Source organism: Typopeltis vanoorti, chromosome 2, assembly GCF_054136105.1.
Source record: "Typopeltis vanoorti isolate ZY-2024b chromosome 2, IOZ_Tvanoo_1.0, whole genome shotgun sequence".
In the NCBI taxonomy this organism is placed as follows: Eukaryota; Metazoa; Arthropoda; class Arachnida; order Uropygi; family Thelyphonidae; genus Typopeltis; species Typopeltis vanoorti.
In genome coordinates this window covers 107665870-107683547 of record NC_143550.1, presented here as the reverse complement: position 1 = coordinate 107683547, position 17678 = coordinate 107665870, and the positions used below count along the sequence as shown (strand labels likewise).

Here is a 17678-nt window from a genome sequence, read left to right as displayed (position 1 = left end):
CTGATTGCGTTCGTACAGCAGAATTCCTCGCAAATCTGCAGGAACAGGTGTTGAAGAACCCTGGCATTGGAATTCGGGCTTTGTTCGTGGAGTTGCTAACTGTAGTCAAGCCCTGGATAACAAGGGTAGCCAATGGTAGGCCGTGTGTATGGCAGCAGGATTCGGCCCCTTGCCACACCTCTGGGAAGTCAAAAATGGTTGTCTGAAAATTTCTACGACTTCACCAGTCCAAATGTTTGGCCTCCAAACTCCCCAGACCTTAACCCCATGGATTATTTTGTATGGGGCGCAGTTGAAAAAGACACCAATCGCACTTCCAGTAATACAAAAGCCCAGTTAATGGATAAAATTAAAACAGTTTTTGCGGCCCTTCCCAGGGAGACTGTAGCATCAGCTTGTTCGAGGTTCCAAAGCAGAATTGAAGCTGTGATCGATGCTAATGGTGGTTATTTTGAGTAAATCTTGTTGATAGTATTGTAATTAACTCTGCCTGTAATGTTTTTTTGTCAATTCATTAAATTTAATAGATACAAAGAAGATTTTCTTTTTCCTTACGAAACTGTCAAATTTATCCCGAACACCCTGTATATGCTTTATACTAATGCCAGGAGTATCTGGAATAAGGGAGAGGAATTGGTGGTACAGCCTGGCCAAAAATTATTGGGATCACTGAGACGTGGTTGACAGAAGAGGACATAATAACAGGAATAGAAATCACTGGGTACAGCATTTTTCAGCAGAATAGCAAGCGAAGCGTGATGGTGGAGTACTGCTTATGATAAGCGACGACCTATGTTCTCTAAGAGTGGAGACTTTGGAAGGCAGTGGCACTAATGATTTTGAAAGCATATGGTGTGAAGTAGAGGTGGGCAAGACAGAATATTAGTGGGGTGTTGCTACAGACCAAGGAGCACAGAGGGTGGGGACCAGGAAATGTTTAGACAGTTGAGTTTGGCAAGTGCAAGATTTAACTACAGTAGTATAAATTGGGGAGAGCAAGATGCATGTAGCAATAAGAGAATGGAATTTCTAGAATTCTTGAGGGAAAAATATCTTACGCAACATGTAATAGAGGGAACAAGAGATTCAAGAGTTTTGGATTTGGTTATAACATCAGAAGAGTGGAGTAATTGAGATGATTGATTCTATTTCCCTCATGAATATAATTCTTGAGGGAAAAATATCTTACGCAACATGTAATAGAGGGAACAAGAGATTCAAGAGTTTTGGATTTGGTTATAACATCAGAAGAGTGGAGTAATTGAGATGACATCTCTCCCACCAGTTGGAGAGAGTGACCATATGGTTTTGACTTGGAAAATGAATAGACATGCAAGGGTATCAAAGAGACGGGAGCATATGTGGAATTATAAGGCAGGTGATTATAATAGTCTAGTCTTAGATGTCAACTTGAGTAAGTTTCATGGAGGGAGGAATTGGAAGGATGGGATATCATTAGTGCTTGGGAATTGTCAAGGAATATTTATTAGCAGCAACAGTAAGATGTATTCCACGAGTGAAAAAGAGGACACAATTTATAGTAAAGTGGATGACAAAAAATATTAAACAGGAACTGCATGTGAAAAGAGACTATGGAAGAGATATAAGGAGACAGCTGAAGAGAAGATGCATGAAGAATATAAGACACAGGCCAGGAGAGTGACTAGTATGGTAAGGAAGGCAAAACTGGAATATGAGAAGAGATTGGTCCTGAGATCCAAAGAAAATCCTAGGGAATTTTTTAGCTATGTGGCCAGTAGGAGAAGAAATGACTGTGGAAGAATGACATTGTGGGATAAAAATGGGAATAGAGTGACTGATGCAGAGGACATAGTGGAATTGTTCAATGAGCATTTTATTGGAGTATTTCATCCTGGAGGAGTCAGTTTTAATGCTAGAGGGATTGGGCAGGTTCGAGGTTTAGAGGTACAGGAGGAGAGTGTGTTTCAGATACTGAGTACTCTGGATGTCGGTAAAGCTTTGGGACTGGATGGTATTTCACCATGAGTTTTGAGAGAATGTGCCAGGGAACTGACAGTGCCTTTAACCTGGCTTTTTAATGAAAGTCTGGCTGCAGGAAAGGTGCCCAGAGAATGGAAGGAAGGTAAGATAGTACCATTGCATAAAGGTGGTAACAGACTGGAAGTGTCTAATTACAGGCCAGTCTGTGTGTCATCAGTAGTTGTTAAGATCTTGGAGAAAGTAGTGAGGGTCCGTATACAGCATTGGGCAGATGAGGGTAATGTTATCTGTGAGAGTCAACATGGATTTGTGAAAGGGCGCTCTTGTTTTAGCAATATGCTAGCCTTTTATAATAAAGTTACAAGAACATTAGATGAGGGAAAGGCATATACTGCAATTTTCTTAGACTTAGCGAAGGCATTTGACAGGGTGCCACATGATAAGCTGATATTTAAGTTGCAGCAGATGGGTCTGGATGTCAGATTGGTCAACTGGATTCAGGATTGGCTGTCCGATAGGTATCAGAGAGTTGTGTATGGTGGGGCAGTTTCAAGGAAGCAGAGAGTTACAAGTGGGGTCCCACAAGGCTCAGTACTGGGACCTATGTTGTTTAACCTTTATATCAATGACATTGTCAGTGGATTGCAAGGGTTCAGGTGTTTGCAGATGATGCGAAGCTGGGAAGGATTATTAGTAATAGTGCAGATGTGGCAGGCGTGCAAGAGGATTTGAATAAGCTAGATAGATGGAAAATGAATGGGGATATCGGTTTAATGCAGCAAAATGTAAGGTCTTGAGATTTGGGAAACATCAATGGGACACTGCATACTCTGTGGAAGGAGTTATACTGGAGGAAGTAGGGGAGACAAGAGATCTGGGGGTTGATGATTGATAGAAACCTGAAATTTAGGGGACATATTGCAAAGGTGGTGAAGGTAACACAGAGGATTGCTGCAATAATGAGAAGGACGCTGACTTGCAGAGATAAAACAGTTATCATTCCGTTGTATAAAACCCTGATCAGATTACACTTGGACTATTGTTCTGAGATTTGGTTCCCCGTGATTTGAAGGAGATAAATTAACTGTGGAAAGGGTACAAAGACAGATAACAAAGATGGTTTCAGGACTGTACAGTGATAGTTATGAGGATCGGCTGAGCGAATGTGGACTGCAGAGTTTGGTGGATAGAAGAAGGAGAGGTGATATGATTGAGACTTTTAAACTGTTGAGAGGTTGTTACAGGGTTGACACTGCGGAGTTCTTTCGCTTGGTTGAACTGCGAGAAGGAGTGATGACGAGGCCATCCCTGGAAGTTACGAAAGGAAATTGTGAGCAAGAGGGTGAAGAGTGGTTTCTTTGCATGGAGGGTGGTTGAAGCATGGAATGCATTGCCTGATGGAGTGGTGAGAGGGAGAATGGTCAATAGTTTAAGGAGTGGTATGATCGACTTTGTGTTTCTTAGGGGAGGGACCTCCCCTCGATGAGTCTTGATAGACTTTGTGTTTCTTAGGAAGGACCTTCCATGATGAGTCTTTTGACTCCATGGAGGCCTGAATAATAATAATTAAAATATGGCACATTATTCTGCAACAGTTCTCACACATAAAAACCCACAGTTCATTAAAAAAAAAAAAAAAAAAAATTAAATAACCTACCTTTATTCTAGTCTTTATACAAAAATATCTTCGCCTTAACATGTCTCCTGGAACGTTTGGTTGCAACTTCAATGTCAGTAAATGAATTTAAGGAAAAGTATGATAGACATTTTGTGAATAATGTTTAGTCTGTGCCTCCCATGGTAAGTCTTTGGACTCCATGAAAATGCCTGGATAATCTATAATAATTATTTAAATATAAAGAGCTAATAGGCTTCATTTCGGCAATATAAACATTATTCAAATTAAGGGGATATTAAATCCCACATTGTTTTAAAACTGAATAAGAAACTCAAAGATTGGAATCAGAGAGTTACATGCCGAATATAGTAAACTATAAACTATAAAGTATCGGCGAATTACTAGCATGAGCTAATGCAAGTAGTCCTAGTACGTAGTACAATCTCGGGCAACTCGTTGCAAAGGTGGGGGAAGTTCAGATCGCTATTCTTAGGTATTTTCCATAATGTAAAAACACATTTCCTAGGAAATGTATGCTGTTATTACATTATGGCGGGAGGTCACTACCCAGACCGGTTTCAGCCTTTTTTGAGGCTTCATCAGTGAGTAGCTAGACCAAAAGATACCAAAGGGTATAGCGAAAAGAACTTATATACTTTGCTATATGAGTTGTCAACCAGGTGCAACCATTAAGTTATTTAAATATAAAGAGCCAATAGGCTTCATTTCGGTGATATAAACATTATTCAAATTAAGGGGATATTAAATCCCACATCTCTCAACTCTCTGATTCCAATCTTTCAGTTTCTTATTCGGTTTTAAAACAATGTGGGATTTAATATCCCCTTAATTTGTATAATAATTATGTCTATCTGGTCCATGAACACACATATTTTGTGTTCATGGACCAGTCTGACTACTTGTGGAAGGAAACTCCTAATTATTAGGTAAAAAATATTTTGCTACATCTCTATGGGACCTGGTACTTCACTGTCAGTTGAAAAATCCTATGCTAATGTTCCTCATATCATTTGAACCCAGGCCTTTACAGCTGAAGGATAGGCATCGTGACACTCTTGAAAGTGGGGAATACTTGAAAATTGAATAATGTCAGCAATACTGAAAGAATTTTATTACATTTCCACCAATGAAAAATTAGAAAGCTCTAATCAGTATATTAAATCTGAAAACTCTGCTCTAAAGTACAATTGGTACTTTTCAAGTTACTTCAGGCTGAAGTATCTTCGCACTATCAATAGTTATGCACAGCTCAGCAAAATGTGAGGATTATGGTGTGTTAATTCTAATGATTGAGCCTAATAAATAAAAAGGCAAAGATGTGACGATGTGATAGAGAAAGTAAATTAGAAGAATTTATCAGATAGATAATAAGGTTTTTCTAGGATAGCTATGGACAAGAGATGAAATTCCCATGGAGGTGCAGTAAGTAGGAATGTAAAAGATAAACTGGAGTGCAAGAAGTCTTTAGCTGTATATTGAAGCTGACAAGTAGAAATAATTGGGTATTCCAGAAAGTAGAAGGCAATGCAGGACCTTGATCAGAGCTTGCTGTACTTGACTGTTCAAACAACAATTTGGTCACCTGGTTTCTGTTGTGATAAGGAAATTCTGGGGAGGATCAGAGACAAGTAATTAAGCCAATATCAGGACTACTGGTTTGGGGGGGGGGGATGAGAAAATATGAACAGTTGCATTTATTATTATTATTAGACACCTCCAGGAAGTCCATGGACTCATTGCGGGAGAGTGTGCCAACAGCATCGAACAATTGGCTCCCTTCCACCTACTAACCGAGCTCAAACTTTCTTAACTTTTTGCGAGCCATTAGTCACAGAGGCTCTACCGATCGACCAATTTCGTGGACATAAACAAAAAAAGAGCAGAGGATCAGAAGGAAAAAGAAGATGCTATCCCTGGAAATGCTATAAGGATGAGATAAAGAATGGAGTGAGAAATTGGTTTTTTTACATGGAAGATGGTGACTGAGTGGAATGAATTGCCAGAGTGCTGTGAATGTTAGGAATGTGAATAAGCTTAAGATTCAGTATGATAATTATACTGAAGAAGATGTCACTCTTAGAGTGATATCTTCCATGATGATTCCATAGAGGTTAATTATTAATAATAATCATAATACATTTTGTTTTGTTTTGTTGTGAATGTAATGCTATTTTGCAGGTGAAGAGATTGACAGATGCATTGACGATGAATCATTTTAAGATACACAATGATCCTGAGTAAACTGCCCTCTGATCATCCATTAATTTTAGTTATTATTAGTATTCCAATGAAAGATTGAAAAATGTGGCACATAGATACAGTGGTAGAACAGGAGTTTAAACATATACTGCTTGGAAAGAAGTCAACGGACTCCCCCATGGGCAAGTTGCATCTTGCCATGTAACGAGTCACATATATCACTTGAAAATATGAAATAATTTTATGCTTTAGTTCATGAAGCTGGTATAAATTGGAGGAATATGGTAAGTGCAGCTGTGTCTCTGGGTGAAATGGCTGTGAAAAGGGAACTGATAGAGTTTTAAAGAAGCATTATGATAGGATGCTATGTTGCAGCGCTATCTCTTTGACAAATTGTTGACAAATTGGGCCATCCCAAGGTCCACAGTCAGTGATACCTTACTAAGATCGAAATGCAGGGAGTCAACTATAAGTTACCCACAGTAGATAACCCACCACACTCACTGAACATGGCCTCCATAGAGTCCTAATTTATTTATTTCGCATCCAAACACAAGTAGTACAGTAGTAAGTAAGTGGTACAACATGATTTACAACAAATTAGGATACATTACAATGAGATCAGCTTAGATTTGGTAGGTGAATTATACAGGGAATAATAATTAAATATGAAAAAAAGAAAACTTTACATAACTTATATACAATAAAGATGGTCAGATGTTCCTCCAGTATCTTGCACAATCAACTGCTCTTTCTGTGCAGGATATAAGGCCCTCTTTTGCACAAGGCGATGGAAGAAAGGGATAAGAAAGAAGGTGTCCATGGACTAAGTTGTCCCACACACAATTGTCTGGGCCAGTGAGGTATCCCCATTTGATGAGGTTTTGTTTGCAGTGTCCTGTCGTCTGGAGTCTGTTTAGGCTTTTCCAAGTGTTCCAGTCCAAGTGGGCACCATGTGGAAGATGTTCGGCTGTTGGAATATCAGTATTATTTTCAGGATATAGTGCAAGCCATTGTTGAAAGCTTGTCTCTGGGAGGTTTTTAGGTGGTTCAATAGTTGTCAGGAAGCTATGTCGGGATCTTAGTCTTTGGGGCACTGCGGTCTGGCCAAACAGTGGGTGGCGTTCATCATTCATTTGTCTGTTTCTTTCATCAGCTGAGAATGCAGATCTGCGAATTGAAGGGGGTGCAATACCAGCCAAAGTATACAGGTCTTTTAGTGGTGTTGGTTTCAGGCATCCTGTAATTAAGCGGCAGCTTTCATTCAAAGCTGGATCAAGTTTTTCAGCATGGCAGGATCTGGACCATACTGGGCAGGCATATTCAGCAGAAGAATAGCAAAGGGCCAAGGCAGAAGATCTCAGTGTGCTAGTGTCTGCACCCCATTTGGAGGAGGAGGGTAAGCTTTCTTAGTATGTTGTTTCTTGCATTCACTTTTGCCTTTGTTTTTTCTATGTGGGTTTTATATGAGAGGGTGAGATCGAAAGTCACACCGAGGTAGATTGGTTTTCAGGAATGTTCTATATTAGAGCCTTCCCAAGAAATCTGTTGCTTCCTGTTGGCTTCCTTATAGTTAAGGTGGAAAAGGCCAGTCAGGGTTTTCAAGGGGTTTGGTTTTAGTTGATTGCTGGTATAGTATGTGGTTAGACTATTTAAGGCAAGTGATAGAGTAGTTTCAATGGACTTGAAATTTTTTGACTGAGTAGCTATGGCAAGGTCATCAGCATAGATAAAATTTCTAGTTCCTGGAAAGATGGGGAGATCATAGACGTAGATGTTGAAAAGTAATGGTGATAACACACTTCCATGGGGGAGGTCATTTTTTTGGTGGTGCCAGCCGCTCTTCCTAACCCCAAGGCCCACATAAAAGTGTCTGTTTTCCAAGAGTGATTGGATCAGGAGGACAAGGCGATAGTCTCTAGTTATTCTGTATATTTCATTTCTGAGTGTGAGATGGTTTATGGTATCATAAACCATCTCGCATGCTGCAGTTAGTTCTACAAAGACTACTCCTGTGGCTAGTTTTTGCTCATAACCATTTTCTATATATTGAGTGAGGTTGAGAATTTGTGATGTGCAGGATTTGCCTGGTCTAAAGCCAGCCTGCTCAGCAATAAAATGGGGTTCGATTAGGGGTTGTAGCCTATTCAAAATTAATCATTCATAGAGTTTAAAGAGGTTGCTGAGTAGTGATATAGGCTGTAATTTTTTGCTTCGGTTGGGGTTTTCCCTGGTTTCAGAAAGGCCACCACTTTGGCATGCCACCAGATAGTTGGTATCCTTAGGGTTCTGAGGCAAGTGTTGTATAGGTTTAATAACCACTCTTTAGTCCTGGTTCCAAAATGTTTAATCTGTTCATTACAGACATTATCAAGGCCTGCAGATTTTCTAAGTTTATGGCAGTGTTGAGTTCAGTGATGGTGAAATCTGAGTTAATCATATTTTGTTCCTCTTGGGGTTCTAAGTATCTTATTTTTTGTGTGTTTTTTAGTGAATTTTCCATTCAGCAGCAGCTGGTGAGCAATTTGATTAGCTGTTACCTGTGGATGCTCATATTCTGTTGATAAAGTTCCATGCCTTTCTTCTACTATGGGTCATATCAAGGGTTTCTATTTCTTTTTTCCATAAGGAACACCTTTCCTCTGCCATCTTGGAGCATAATTTTTCTCCTACTTGGATAGTCTCTTCTGAGAAGGGGTTGGTGTTGCAAAGTTTTAAGTAATCAGCATACCGGGCTTGTATGTCACTGGAATGTAGTTTGTGCGGCATCCTCGAGGGATGTGTTTGGTGGAGATTTTCATCAGTATTTTTATGAGTCCTGGATACTCTTGAGGATTTGGAGGGACTTCTTCTATGGAGTGGTCAAGATCTTCCATGAAACCCTTCCAATTAGCTTTTTTGGAAATTAAATCGTCATCTGTAAGGGACGGTGTTAGGCATAATTGCTGGGTTGTTGAAGCATTATAGGTCTATGTTGAGTATGTGGAATTGGATTTAAAACCTTTTTAACACAGATGTTGGATATTTTTGAGCTAACAAATATGAGGTCACAGTTATAGCCTCGCTTCCATCTGCCACTGTTGAAAGATGCAGGGAGTTTTGGATCATGTATCAGGTTTAGAGAAAGGTTTTCAGCCCATTTTTCAACAAGTTCTCCATCTTCGTTGGACTTTGTGTAACCCCAGTTAACACTATGGCTGTTAAAGTCACCTAATACAAGTTTGATTGTTTACCTAATACAGCATTAGTCATGTATGCATTATTATTGAGGAGGATGTCAGGAAAGAAGAAAGCTTCTTCTGGTAGTTTATAGACTGAGGTGATTGAGATATTTTTAAATGTGATCGTAATAATCTCAATGTTTCTGTTGTTCGTTGAGTCAATGGACGATGGGATCAAGTTCTGTTTTGTAGATATTGCACTGCCGTATTTATCGTGGGGTATTTCTTTGACCACCATTCATTAGAGTCCTAATGAATGGAGGTTTTTACATATTATCCTTTATAGCACTTGACATGTTGAATGTGGAGTTTCAGCATTGAGTGGAGCATGAATCTGCACAAAAACATCCAGAACTGAGACTCACAACATGGTCCATGGTAGGACTGCAATATGCAAGCCCCACATTATCCAAACCAACATGCAGTTGGTTTGGATAATGTGGGGCTTGCATATTACCTGCAATTTGGGTAATATGCTCTTTTTCAGTGTTGGAAAGAGCATATACAGTGGGAAGTGAAAGCTTGGAAAGCTGCATTATGGAATTACGAATCATGCTTCATCCACTACCAAGAAGATGAACAGAGGTAGGTATTGAAGATGCCCAGTGAACATCTCTTACCAGAGCGCATAACTCCAACTATGAAATTTGGAGGTGGCAGTGTGTTTGAATGTTCCTGTTTATTCCTGCTTTGGCCTTGGATCTCAGTTTGTGGTACTACGAACATTGAACTCTGAGAGGTATCTGAACATTTTGGACAATGCAATGCTTCCTGCTTTGTAGCATTTCTACAGAACTGACCATTGTCTTTTTAAGCAAGACAATGCACTTTATCATAAGGCTGCTACTGCTGTAACTGCATGGTTTGTAGGCATGAACATCACCACACTTGACTGGCCTCCACAGAGTCCTGATATCAACCCTATTGAACATCTGGTGTTATGGTTCAACCCTATTGAACATCTGTGGGATGAACTTCAACATCGGGTGAGGTCAAGGGATGCCCCCCCCCCCACACACACACAACAGTCCAGGACCTCATTACATGCCTACAGGAGGAATTGTCCAAAATTCCCATTGATTGCTATCATATGCTCTTGGAAAGTATGCCCATAGGATTGCTGGAGTCATCGCAGTGAATGGAGGTCCTACATCTTATTAAGGTGGGTGCCATGGCTGTTTGTTCTTCACACCATGGTATCCATTGACTTCTTTCCAAGCAGCATATATTTAACTCTTGGTAATATCCACTTAGTTGAAATGGTTGGTTTAGCAGTAGCTAATCATTCCAACAATCCCACTGTTGGAATAACTTTTGAATTGTTCTCTGATAATTTTGTATGATTAGTATTCTTTCTTCAAGAATAATTTACTCTTATATATATATATTTAGAGGATGAAAAGATTCAGCTGAAGAGTGAGGCAGAGAGAAAGGCTCGAATGTATTACTTCTCATGTCTTGATAAAAATGAAACTACTGCAGAATTGGGAGCAAAACCAATGCTTGATTTATTAGCACAAGTAAGTATTATTCCAAAGTTGTCCTTAAAATAAAATAGCATCTAACAGTGTGCAAAAAATGGACAAAGTGTAACATATGTATATGTAAAATTAATATGTTGGTTTGATTTTTAATATAGATTGCAAGTTGTGTACAAGTTGGTCTGTTATTAATAAGTTGGAAACTGTATAATGAGAGTGTAGTCAAGGGAAAGGAGTGAGAAGTAGGTATTTTGTATGGAGAATGGTCACTGATTGGAATGCATTGCCTGAGAATGTGGTTACTGCAGAGTATGTGAATGTATTTAATGCATGGCATGATGAGCTATATGTGTATGTGTTTGATGCGGGGGGGGGGGGTAACTCCGACGTTGTGTCTTTAACTCCAGGGGGTCTGAAGATGATGATAATAAGAAGAAGATTTTGGGTTCAGAAATATTATTTTTCATCATATTATAATTTTTATTGGGTTTATATTGTTTGTATGTGGTTTTTCCTGTGGTAAGTTTTTCTGGAGGCTGTCAAATTAAACACTAAAAAAGAACAACTTTTTTTTTTTGTGACTCCCATCCACAGAATACTGTACACCTGTAATGTATTAGTACTGTTAGTGGAACTAAAGGTAAGTTTAATCCAGAATTATTTCAGGCTTCCAATAAGTAGAATTCAAACAGAGTGATGAAAATCATATATGATGAAAATATGAAATAATTTTATGCTTTAGTTCATGAAGACATGGATAAAATAATATTTTAACAGGAATGTTTCTGATATTGTGGGAGAGGAAAAGTACATTTTAAAAACACAGACATCTTTCATTAAATCTAAATTTTTATCATTTTGACTTGGATTAGTTTAATATTAACACACACACACACACACACACACACACACACACACACACACACACACACACACACACACAGACAACACAATACTAAATGAAACATGTGAGTGACTCTAAAGTCCTATCTAGGTGATGTGCTCTATGGGTATTTGTAGGTGGCCTAGGATGTAAGTGGGACCTGTGACAATTATTGTTTCCCAAATTGTGATAGTTTTATGCATCTGTATTTATTTAAATTCAGTTGATTTCTGAGTGCTGCTGCAGATTCTAAAAACAGTCTTTCCTTTTTGAATTGACTATGGTCGAGCATAGTGGTTGTTTTCTTTTTGGAGATCCTTTTGGTTGTATCTAATACGTGGTCTGCAAGGTGAGATTTACCATTGTTGTGATTGCAGATGCATGATTTGTGTTCCTCTAAATGGATGGTCGCTGATCTACCTGTCTGTCCAAAGTATGCCAGCTTGCAGGAGCAGCTCAATTGGAAGAACCATGATACATTGTGCCATTTGATTGGAAACAGCCTAGGTGTGCAGTGCCTCATCCACCAAATAACAATATCACCAATATTATATTTTGCCATTTATTCTCATTAAAGACTCCCCTAATTGTTTCCTGACTTCGCATGATTTTTAAAAGTAAACACAATACACTAATGCTTCATGAAGAGGCCACTTTTTGATGCATAAACATTGCATCACATTCATGTTAATAGCCTGGGTGTGTGATCAAAATACATACACCTTTGAGCCCTTTGAAAACATGTACAGATACCTCAGTGGGTTAAATTCTTAACATACTAGTAGTTTTAAACTGCTCAGAAGGCTAGGCAGGGTGAGCTCTGAGACAATAACACCTAGAGGCTGTGATTGGTTATTGTGTCAACCAATCCAATTGAACGTTGTTGTTTGTCATGAGTTGCTGTTTTTGTTTTCTGGGTTTCATCTGTTTTGCATGCATGAAGTGTGAAGTGACTTGATAGGCAAGTTTTTATATATAATATAGACAATGTTTAATATATAATTTTCAATAAATTTATAACTTTTTGTAGTAAAAAAATACTGTTTTTTTTACTACAAAAAAATTTTGTAGTATTTTTAAAAAAATACTACAATACTGTTTCCTCAGTGGGAAACCGTATTGTAGTCAAAGGAGATAAGCCTCGTTCTCTTCTTCCAAATTTTGCACCTTTGAGTAATTCAAATATACTTACCAAATATATCATTCTCCTTCATTATTGTTTTCTAATATATAGTATCTTAAAACAAAAACACATTGTCTCCCACTCTGTGCAGATTTGATTCCAATTAATTGATAAATTAGCATATTCAAAGTCATTCTACAATTAATTGCATTAGACCAATTAAAATGAGCACTTATGTGCTATACACTCTGAACACTTTCATACATCGATAATAATGCAATCATACAGTCAAACTGACGTGAATGTTGTAGTGTGGGTTGCATAAGCCACAACAGCACACCCAACTGAAATGGGCATGCGACAGCACTGCTCAATTCTCGTTGTGACAGGAGGAATCTTTATATGTTTTTTTTTCAATTACAGGTGACTTAGCCAATCTCTTACGGAGGTAGCAGGGTTCTTTCTCCAAGAAACTCAGGTTTTTCATCCTGCATACACACAAATCGGCCTTCAGAACACACACACAATTTACAGACAAAAAAAATACTAGTGGTGGTGGTGGGCAGTAGATTGCATTGGTGTGGATTATGATAAAATAATAAAATGGTGATGGAAGAAGCGGTTGGTGAATAAGTGATGGAGATTTGTAGAGTTGGTGCTCTCCCTTGATGAGTCTTTGGACTCCTTGGAGGTGTCACTAACTCCAGGCACTGAGAGAGGAAGAAGCTGATCTTTGGTAGAATGGATAAGTGTAGCAAGTTTCCAGTGGGGCTTAAAAGCTGTGTAGAAGTTGTACTTTTTTTAAAGACCTGGCTACTTTTTATGATGTGTCATGGATGTGGAAGAGATAGGGTCCTCACCACATGTCGTTACGCCCATAGTTAACCATGAGTCACATCATGATAGTCAACCTCCTAGATAGGAGATGACACATGAATGGAATGGTCATGGATGTAGGGGATGGTGATTGCATTTCTGAAATCCTTCTGAAGCAATGGCCAAGGAATGGGGGAGGAACTGCTTATTTTTATTAATTCTGCAATCATTGTAAGAAGGTGTTGTGTATTTGGTTGAAAGAGAGGTTCCACTGGAACAAAGATTATGAGCTCTATTTGTTAGAATTTTAATACTGCCATACTGTTGAGAGGGGTTGTGGTGGTGGGAAAGTTTGTGAATGTATCTGCTTGTGTGAGAGGTTTTTTTTATCTGTTCTACCAAAGATCAGATCCCTCTTCTCTCAGTGCCTGGAGTATATAAAGTACCCTGTTCCTGCAAGCTGGCTTACTTCAGACAGACAAGTAGATCAGTAACCATTTGTTTAGAGGAACACAAATCAGACATTCAAAAAGGAAAGACTATTTTTAGAATCTGTGGTGGCACTGAGAAATCAACCGAATTTAAATAAATACAGATGCATAAAACTACCCAAAATTTGAGAAACAATAATTGTCTGAGGTCCCACTTTACATCCTAGGCCATCTACAAATGTGCATAGAGGGCACACCACCTAAATAGGACTTTAGAGTCACTCGCATGTTTCATTTAGTATTGTGTGCGTGCGTGCATTACAAGTTATTTGTAATCTCTGATGATGTTTCAGTGACTGAGAAGAAATATTGGAAGCATTAAAATTAGTTTTTAATCCTTTTCTAGTGCTGTAAATATTCCATTAATCCTCCAGCATGATGTCCTCCCAGCGCTTAAGCCTTAACACATGGAGTAATTTAGTTTCTAGTACAATGTCTAATAATTAGTTTCCATAGAAAGTGTGTAGGGGTGGAATAGTAAATACTTCTCTATTAATGCACTCAAAAAGTTGTTCTATCAGAGAAATTCAGAAGACAAAATATTATATGATGATACATAGTAAAATTATGAATCATCATATGTTGGTAATGATCCATTATAAGTTCACCAAATCCGCTATCCTTCCTGACTCATCTTCTTGAGGACACACATGTTATGAAGGAAAAGGGATTATTGCTAATGATTGCAGTGGAATTAAAACCTGTCTGAGTAGAAATCTTGACTGGCAGTGGTAGTAGTGTGAATAATACAGACAATGGGTTCAAGACTTTTTTGTATTTATCTCATACACTAACTGGTAATTAGCTTACGGAATTAACAACGTATATAAAGGATATTAATTAAAGGCAACTTTAATGAATAACTTCAATATTTTGGCAACGTCACGTCGCCATCTTCAGGAACATAAAAATATGGTATGTGCACGCAGGCACTAACAAAAGCAAATGAGGAAGAAGGCAAGAAACTAATATTGTTCCTAAAGTCCTAATGGTGCTCTCTGGTGGGCTAATTTGGTTGTCTTGGCCATTGGACTGAAGTTCTCATAATGTAAGTCTCCCAAATTTGGGGTAGTTTCATGCACCCAAATTTGTTGAGGTTTGGAATGTTTTTTAGAGATGCTGATGATTCCTTGAATAATCTTTCGTACTTAAACTTGCTGCAGTATATTATTTTAGTTGTCTTCCAAAGAATTCTATGGTGGGTATCTAAGGCATGGTCTGCCAGCCCAGAGTGGCTATACTGGTGAAACCGGATGTAGTCTTTGTGTTCTGAAATCCTGATATTTGCTGTCCTGCCTGTTTGGCCAAAGTAGGACAATTTGCAGCTGCAAGGGACCTGGTATACACCAGGTAGGTCTAGGGGAAGTGGTTGGTCTTTGGTAGAGTGGATAAGGGATGCCAACTTTTTATATGGTCTATAACAAGAAGTCAGGGCATATTTTTTGAGGATATTGGTTATTTTCTCAGAGGTGCCCTGGATGTAGGGGATGGTGATAGATTTGGTGTAATCTTTATTGTGGGGGGGGGGGTTGTGGTTTACTGGTTTTAGTATTTTTTGGGGGTTATAGCCATTGGCTAAGAAAGAGTTGAGGAAGTGGTTTAGTTCAGTGGTTAGGGGATCGTCATCTGAGCAGATTAATTTTCCCCTGTTATATAGTGTTTTTATAACCCCGTATTGGTGTGTGGGGGGTGGGGGATTGCTGGTGAATGTATCTGCTTGTAAGGGTGGGTTTTCTGTAAACAGAGAAAACCAAAGATCCATCAAGCTGGCGAGTGATTAAAGTGTATAGGAAGGGGAGGGTGTTGTTTTCCTCTCTTTCTAGGGTGAACTGGACTCTTGGGTGTTGGTTGTTTAAGTGTGTTAGGAAGGAGTGGAGTGTATCTGAGCCATGTGGCCAAATAGCAAACACATCATCCATGTATCGAAGCCAAATAGTGGGTTTTTGTGTGGCAGAGTTTAAGGCTTTCTCTTCAAAGGTCTCTATAAAGAAATTGGCCAAGGGTGGGGAAAGTGGTGAACCCATGGATGTCCTCTCTATCTGTTTGTAGAATATTCCTTGCCAAATGAAATAGCATGAGTTCATTGTGAACTGAAATAGGACTGAGATATCAGGAGGAAACTTGGTTTGGATGAGCTCTAGGGTTTTTTTGAGTGGGACATTAGTGAATAGGGAGGAGACATCAAAACTGACCATTATGTCAGTGTGTTGGAGTGAGAGGTTTTCTATACTGGCTTTAAAGTGGGCTGAGTTTTTTTATGTGTGATGATGTGTTGCCAGTATAGTATGCGAGCGTTTGGGCTAAATGTTTGGCTAATTTATATGTGGGGAAATCAATGCCATCCACTATAGGATGTAATGCCACATTTTGTTTATGTATTTTTGGGAGTCCATATAATCGGGAGGGGGGGGTCTAGAGTTATGAGGTTTTAGTTTGTTAGTGACTTCCACAGGCCAAGAAGTGACTTTCTTAAGGAGTCTGTGGAGAGTTCTAATCTGAGAGCTGGTAAGATTATATTCAATAGGGAGATAGGTAGTACGGTCTAGTACTAAAGCATTAAGCTTACCTTTGTAGTCCTTTTGATTGAGCACCACAGTGGCGTTTCCCTTATCTGCTTTGGTGATTACTATTTTTTTGTTTTTCTTCATTTCTAGTAGAGCTGCATATTCGTCTTTGGATAAGTTGGTTTTTGGTGGTTTTGCTTTGGTGAGAACACCAGCTACATCCAGTCTGACATTGTTGGCGATATGGTTAGGAAGGTTGCGAATCCCACGTTCTATTTGGATCATGATTTCCTCGGCAGGTATTCTTTTAGGAGCTAGGGCAAAATTGTGGCCACGTGAAAGTTGTGGTGCTCAATCAAAAGGACTACAAAGGTAAGCTTAATGCTTTAGTACTAGACCGTACTACCTACCTCCCTATTGAATATAATCCTACCAGCTCTCAGATGACAGCGTGACATTTCCGAAATATTGAAGTTATTCATTAAAGTTGTCTTTAATTAATATCCTTTATATGCGTTGTTAATTCCGTAAGCCTTGCTACTAGAATCTCATACACTGCTGCTCAATGTTTAACATGCTCAACAAAAAAAGCAAAGAAGTAATGGGCATCAGTTTGGTAGAGCAGTATCTATGGAAGTACAGGATGATTCAAAAAGATGGACTCAATTTTGAAGTCTATATATCAAACATAGAATAAGTGACAAATATGATGTAAAGTATATTTGATTCTCTTCTTCTTGAGTATTCTTCAATTGAGCAGGTTCTTCTTTTAGTAGCAGAAACTTTCCTTCCACTCTCTTCTGTTCTGTGACAGGTATGTCTCTTTCAAGGTTGTGTACCTGTCTCCATTCAGCATGTCATCTAGCATTGTTTTCCTTACTCTTCCTCTGGGTCTTTTTCCGTCTATTTTTCCTTTGATGGCATCTCTGATGATTCCATTCTCTCTCTCTCTCTCTCAGAATATGTCCGATCCAGTTTCCCTTGCTTCTTTTTATCCTCCTTAACAGACTTTTTTCTTCTTGTGCTCTTTTTAAGACCTCTTCATTAAGTATTTTATCTGTCCATTTGGTTTTTTTCCATCCTTCTCCAAATCCACATCTCAAAGCATTCCAAAATCTTAATTTCTGCTTTCTTCAATGTCCATGTTTCAGCTGCATAGAGGGCAACATTCCACACATAGCATTTTATTAGTCTTTTCTTTAGGTTTCTATCCATTTTACTTCTGAATAAATTCCATTTTCTATTAAAGGCATCTCTTCCCATCACTATTCTTGCTTTTATGCCACTTTTACATCTTCCATCATAATAACACTTCCCAGATATTTAAATGCCTTTACTTGATTCAATTTTCCCCCATTT

General features: G+C 38.7%; 1 protein-coding gene across 3 annotated transcripts in view; it reads left to right on the top strand.

Moving 5' to 3' along the window:
- Positions 1-17678, top strand: part of Nep3 (M13 family metallopeptidase neprilysin 3) — a 502574-nt gene that overhangs the window by 225301 nt on the left and 259595 nt on the right. For all 3 annotated transcript variants that reach the window (XM_090407352.1, XM_090407368.1, XM_090407360.1), the window contains one exon: positions 10414-10541. In XM_090407352.1, the coding sequence (XP_090263478.1) occupies positions 10414-10541 (128 nt within the window). The remainder of the gene's footprint in view (positions 1-10413; positions 10542-17678) is intronic.